The sequence below is a fragment of the Phoenix dactylifera genome, unplaced genomic scaffold (genome assembly GCF_009389715.1).
Source record: "Phoenix dactylifera cultivar Barhee BC4 unplaced genomic scaffold, palm_55x_up_171113_PBpolish2nd_filt_p 000007F, whole genome shotgun sequence".
Classification (NCBI taxonomy): domain Eukaryota; kingdom Viridiplantae; phylum Streptophyta; class Magnoliopsida; order Arecales; family Arecaceae; genus Phoenix; species Phoenix dactylifera.
This window is the reverse complement of record NW_024067666.1, coordinates 1,833,792-1,840,407: the sequence shown is the minus strand read 5'-3', so window position 1 is coordinate 1,840,407 and position 6,616 is coordinate 1,833,792. Positions and strand designations below refer to the sequence as shown.

Genomic DNA, 6,616 nt, shown 5'->3' with positions numbered 1-6,616 from the left:
GAGTTGGTAAATTAGCATTCAATATGCTGATTCTTGTAAATTACATCAATCTTCTTGTGCCGTGTGCACAAAACAGGAGCCCCCTAACATCACTTTTCTACAAATCAAGCCTCATATATATACAGCCTCATCTTCGTCATGCCCTCGATTTGGAAGATTTCAATGGGTAAGTGTCTTTGTTTTCTATCATATAATCTTTTAGATTGTATTTTACTATCATTTTTGCTGTCTTCCTTGTTTTCTGGTTTCGCGTCCTGGATTTTGTCCCATGCAAAGCTCGCAATAATATATCATTCCTTTTGGACCATTTGTTAGGTTGGCCTGTGCCTCGTGCATGAAAACATTTGGCAGGCAGGAGGGTGTTACTTCTCTATCAAGGTGCCATCATCCTGCTGTTTTTATTTAATCCCAGTGGGAAGCTGACCTGGCCGTAGGTAAGAGGAACATAGCTATCTGACTTGTGATTGACCTCCAAGACCATAATTTATTTTTGTTAAGTGCCAGCAACCACCAGGAACTAATGATAGCATTAAGAAACCAATCACGGTCATGACTGAGTTCCAGAACCAAGAAAGAGGTTGATGAAACCAGCTGGTTTCATAGAGGATGATAATTTGGAGGAGAAGAATGAACAAATAACTGAATGAAGAAGAATAGAAAGGATGATTAGTGGCATGCAATTCCTTTCTCTTCTAAGCAACCTGCAACCTAGTAATCTTTATGCGTTCATAGTACTCAAATCTATTTTTTCCCACAAATACCTCTCCCTGATTGTCTGAAAAAAAAGAACACATATAACAGTAATTAGAAGGCTAGTCTGCTATTCTTTCTCTTCTCCTCCTCTTTTTTTATAGCAACCCTCCCTCCAAAACTTCCTTAACCATAAAACCAGTGCTTTTCCGACGAGTTCCCAGAATGCCGGAGGCCGAGAGTTAGCGATACATCTCCGGCTGCACCAAGACGCACACCGGACCCCAGTGCGGTGGCTGCAGCGGTCCCACACAAGTCATCCATGGGTTCCATGTCTGCCCCACAAAGGTCCATTGCGGAGGCGGGTGTATCGGTGCCGATGAGGATGGCGTCGTCGTTAGATTGATGGGCTGCGGCCGCCGCTGGGCTATCAGTTAAGTTGGCTTCTGGTCCCTGGCCTTGTGGTGAATTATTCTGGGGTGGTGATTGTGGCCTTACTCCCTGTCCGTCCTTCTTGTCTTCTCTCCTTGTCGCCACCTTTTCCTTGGCCTCCTGTTGATAGATCTCTTCCACCATGGGCTTCCACAGCCGCACCCTTGCGTTTATAAACCAGTTGGAGACCTGCCAAGATTGTGGGTTTCGGTTAACCATGTCTCCTTGTAACATAGTAATTGTAGAAAGATGTTTTTGGAGCATGGAAATGAAAGCATATCTATTCCTACCAAAAAAAAAGTATATGGGGTTCTTGGTAGAAAGCCATCTATGGTTCCAAAAAGAATAATTTTAATGTCTATCTGAAAAAGATCGATTCATAAGTCACAACCAATGTCCATTAGATTGATTAATAAGTCGCAACCAATGTCCATTAACTTCGACTAGTTAAAATAAGAGCACAATCTAAAACTAAAAAAAAGAAATCAGTGGTGAAAGTATTTTAGAAGGAAGTCTTGTGTAGATTTCTTTGCATGTAGGGGCTAAGGTGGTATACATTTGATCTTCCTCAGACCTACCATGATGGAAGTCTTGTGCACCAACTTGTTCTTTGTTCCAAACACATAGGGCATTGCCTCAGTGTCACGCTCCTCTGCCAAACAATCATCCATATATATATATATATATATATATATATATATATATTCTAATTACGGTCATTGTTGATGCATCTCTAAGTATTTCAATCTAGATAAATAATACTGCGGTTGGTCTCCTTTCTTTTCAAAAAAGATATCACTCATGCATATTATATTGTAGTGGCTGCTTTATATGGTGCCACATTAGCCATGCAATGTTTTTTTGGAAGCCATGTAACATTTTACTACTACTTAAGTTATCTCCATTAGCATTGTATCACTGAGTATTAGACACTAAAACACCACAAGTTATTACGAAGTCGATTAAGCAGTATACAAGAAAAATAGACCAATGTAATTAAGATTGTCATTGAACTGTTGCAATTACTGGAAGGATGACTCATGGTTGGCAGGAAAGATAAGCAGTCACATGTGACATGGCAAAAAAAAAAGAGAAAAATTACAAATTCTCCTGAAATTAATAGGAGGTATTGAATATTCAACTAACAATCATTTCTCTTTCTTTCGGGAAATGGTTGGCCTCCTGTCTATTTCTCTATCTTTAAGAATGGTTGGTCTTCTCTTGCTGTTGGTTTTGAAATGAGATGAACAAAGAAAGGAGTTCCAGAGAACGAAGAATACCAATAAAAAGTAAAATTTTAAAAAAGAAAGCACAAGCATGTACCCAGGAAGTGTAAAATGTAACCAAAGGATTATTTCAGGTCGTGTACTTTAACTAAACTGCAAATTTACAGTCAATAAGCGATGTATATATATAGTGTTATATTGGGAAAATGGAAGGCCCAATAAAAAAGAGTTCTGTAATCAAACTGAGATTTTCTCAACTAAATTTCACCATGAGAAAAGGGTCGTGCTTCTTTTCTCTAGGAATTAAAAACTAACCTGATTTCTAGACAGACCTGTCTGTCTTGCCAATTGTTGTTTATCTGCATCACTTGGATACCTGAAGAATTTAAACAAAAAACGTTAGAAAATGGCATCATGGTACCTAAAATGCAATAAACGCATGAGCTTGGAAATTCACGTACCAAGTACATATCAGCAGTCTCATGAAAAGTAAAAACATGTCCTTGAATGCTGCTCTAGCAGTTTTATTTGTTGTTGCATCAATAAGTGAAACGAAGCATCGAGCTTTAAAGCTTTTGCTCGGCTTTTTATTGTAAAGCTATTGCCAAGGAACATTTCTCAGGTCTTTTATCAGATGCCATCACACACACACACACACACATACGCACGCACGCACACACACACAGAGAGAGGGAGAGAGAGAGTACTATCACTACAGTGCCAACGAAGACTAAAGTTACAGCAAGAGAGAGTACCAATGCTTCTTAAGGGTTAACATAGATATTAGCAACAATATGCTATGAAGAAGATGAACTTAACATAACAGTGCGAGAAATTTCTAATGATATATTAATTCATGTCCCAAGAGGAGGAGAACAAAAGAAAGAAAGTTGCACAATTCTATTATAACAGACAAGAACTATCTCTTAGTAAAATCTAAGGGAAGGTCTTCCTCCCTCCACTTGAATCAATAATAATAATAATAATAATAATAAAAGATTATAACAGGCAAGAAAATTTTCGTGAAAAAAATTATAACATGCAAGTGGGTGGATGCTGTGGAGAGATATGGAAGATAAACGTACGGGTGAAGGAAGTGCTCAAAGAGCCATGCTCTCAAAATATTCACGGAACGTTCAGGTAAGCCTCGCTGAGGCCTCCAAGCTTCGGATTCTATCATTCCAATCTGGTGATATGGTCGACGCTGCCTCAGGCTTTGTTCAAGCAACCTAAGCCTTGGGGTCTCCCCTTTAGTGATTCCTGAAGTGCTACCTTCTTCTTTCTCTCCAAGGAGTTCATGCACTTGCTTCAATTGCTTACTGATTGCATCCTTGATGCAGCGGAAGTGCCGTGACATGGCCTTGTGACCAAGGCCTATGTATGGTGTTGCAGCTCCGAAGCCCATCACTGAATCAAAGGAGTTCACTACCATCTGCATCTGGTTACAGTAGTGATTGTATCTCTTATCCACCTGTAAGCAAGGGAAGAAAAGAGGACACCAGTTCATCGAGACTGCTCGACCAAATGAAGCGACTCGTACTAATCCAATGCAGTGGTCATTATGTTTTCAATTAAATTATGTGATTGCTTAGTATCTGCAGTGGAGTAAGAATCCCCCGTGGAACAATGGTCTAGCCCCACGGACTTTTTCATTTATATATGGAGCTAAAATAGAAAACATGAGAAGAACCCACGAAATCAAGCGAACTCTTCACTTTTGGAGGTTAGATTCAAATAAGCTGTGTAATACTTATTGTGTGTTATAGAATGATTATGTAACAATCATATCGACAAGTGTGATACTATATACCTTATTATCTTTATGATATTTAGCTATAATTTTTCTTTTCGGTGTGTATTAAAAAAAGAAAACACAACAATGACCGAAGGGTTAACTTGATAAAATCTAATAAATTGGCTTCTCTTCAGATTTTTTATGCAATGAGCAATGATATCTCTCTGCCGAAGTTAGCGACAAATATGACGAACCATTTTCTTTTTCAGGAAATATTGTAATGTCAGAAACGCGAAGGCTATTTCCCAAATCCAAAGCCTGTCTTCTCTTATTGAACATTCTTTCGGTAGTAATCTAACTACATGGGAAGATGACAAAGTACAGCAAACACACTTAGCAAAAAAAAAAAGTACAGCAAACACTATATATACACAAAAGAAAACATGAAATCAAATAAACCACACCATGAATGCACCTCAAGAATCAAAAATCCATTAGATTTAGCGAGATAAAAAGAGAAATTAAAAAGCTGCAAGTAAAGGGGAAAGACAGTAGAAAGGGAGAGAGAGGAGGGAAAGGAAAGGGTTTATTGAATGCCTCATCAAGCATGGACAAAAGCTTGGCCTTCTTCCTTTGGTGCGCAAACCTATCAGCAGAAGACAAGGATGGCAGATACTTAGGGGAGGAAGAAGACCCAACAGCAGCACTAGAAGAAGCGCCATTAGCACCTGCAAAGCTAGGATTATTGTTAGGGTTTGAGGAGTAAATTTGCTTTCTTGACCTTCTCCCCTTCAAGTGCTCCCTCCACACACTGCAGACCTCTTCTAACAGCTCTGTAGCAGCCCTCACAAAACTTGAATTCCTTACCACACTCACTCCACCCATCTCTAGTTCGTGAAGAGATGAAGAGAGCGATAGAGATAGCCCTCGGTTTTCTACCACTCCCCCACTAAATGAACCATCTCCGAAGGTAGTAGACCTCGGATGTGGCTCATGAGATGGCATGTTCATTAACAAGAGTTGCACCGTCGCTGAATCAGCTGCAGTATCACCCAAAGAGCTAAAATTACTGCCCATCACCACCCCTTGTCTGTTGTCCCCGTACCACTCGCCGGAGAATTCAGGAACCGGCCTTGGCGGTAGGCGGTCGATCCCGGAGATCTGGCTAGCTAATCCGGGTGCTGAAAAATTGAACATGTCGGATAATATGTTACCAGTCCTAGTATGCTCATAGGCGCCAAGATCTAATCTTTTGTCTTCAATCTGGTCCAGTGGGTGCAGAGTGGTGGCTTCAAATCCTTGCACCCTCAGCTTGTCCCTCCGGCTCTGTTGAGCTATGTGATCCATCTGATGTTCTTGGCACGTCGTTATGCCTTGGTAGTGACCCTGGGGGACATGGATGCGCTAGAAGTTAATTACTGAATTCGATCCGTCTTTTAGTTGGAGTGAAACCTTCTTCCCTTCCTCCTCTTGAGACTTTTCTTCTCTTTCTCTTTCTCTTTCTCGTGCACTCGTTTTAGTACAGTCGCCTTCTGATACAGATGAAGCAAAATAAAAGGGAAGGAATGGAGGCTGATACCATAGAAGCAAAAGAACTACTGTACCGAAAGGAGAAGATCTGAAAAAGAACTGGAGAAGAAATAAAAAGGGGATACCTTATTCCTATTCACGACATTGACTACCAGTAGTAAGCGACCTTGACGTCCAAAGAAGCGGGCCATCTCTCTCCTTTTAAGCTTTACTAAAACTCAAGTGGGTGGCCTCTTTTCTTCTAAAGACCGACTACTGATTCCAATGAAACTACTTAAGCAAGCAAGAATGCTTTGATCTTTTCAAGAAAAGATAATTTCTTTCCCATATCCTTTTCAATTAATTGCTCGACATGTTGAGGAGACCGACACAGTTGTAAATGCCTAGATACCATTAGTTGGTGCAAAAGGACAGGCTCTTAGGTCTCGTATTTCGGATTGGATTACGATCTGAGCTTTGCAGAGTTGTACTACTAGATTGTATTGTAGATTTCGAACCTAAAACTGAACCATGGGTCCACATTTCAGGTCTAGTATCTAGTTCAAATGGACCTAGTCTATGAAATTGGATTTTTTTTTTTTCAATTTTTTCCTTAGTATGGAAGGTGCAACTTAAATGAGAAGAAAAATGATTACATGATGGTGTCAAACCCAAACAACCGCTCATAAAAAGGGCTTTTGGTTTTGGTCTTTTGATGGCTTGAACCAGATGTTTAATTTTTTCACAAAGAAACAAGAACAATATATTCATTTTGTTGTATCGAACGGCTAGCATTAGTTATCTATCGAGCGGATGTCGTGAGATTTTGTCGGTTACAATCAAAGTGGGGGCCATTCTTAATTGCGTGCTAATCGCGAACTGCTGTGATTTGGACTACACACCAAACTACAGACTATTGGATGACACTTTAATCATTTCATTATCTGGCCCCACCGGATTTCAATTCAATTTAATTGGATTTGAAGCTGGAGAATAGCGGACCATAGAGCTTGGATCCTTTCTA

General features: G+C 40.0%; 1 protein-coding gene across 1 annotated transcript; it reads right to left on the bottom strand.

Annotated features, from left to right (window-relative positions):
- Window positions 1-578: 578 nt before the first annotated feature.
- LOC103712298 (BEL1-like homeodomain protein 4) lies at window positions 579-5,712 on the bottom strand. The gene is made up of 4 exons (XM_008798781.3): window positions 4,681-5,712; window positions 3,434-3,819; window positions 2,664-2,724; window positions 579-1,311 (listed from the first exon to the last, which is right to left on the bottom strand). The coding sequence occupies exons 1-4, from the start codon at window positions 5,428-5,430 to the stop codon at window positions 877-879; spliced, it is 1,632 nt and encodes a 543-aa protein (XP_008797003.2). The 5' UTR covers window positions 5,431-5,712; the 3' UTR covers window positions 579-876.
- Window positions 5,713-6,616: the final 904 nt, after the last annotated feature.

Excerpts from the sequence above, each read along its gene's own strand:
- LOC103712298 (XM_008798781.3), bottom strand. The coding sequence starts at position 5,430 with ATGGATCACATAGCTCAACAGAGCCGGAGGGACAAGCTGAGGGTGCAA. Across the intron at positions 2,725-3,433 it reads TTTGAGCACTTCCTTCACCC|GTATCCAAGTGATGCAGATA; the intron begins GTACGTTTATCT and ends TAAATTCTTCAG. Across the intron at positions 1,312-2,663 it reads CAGGTCTGTCTAGAAATCAG|GTCTCCAACTGGTTTATAAA; the intron begins GTTAGTTTTTAA and ends CAATCTTGGCAG.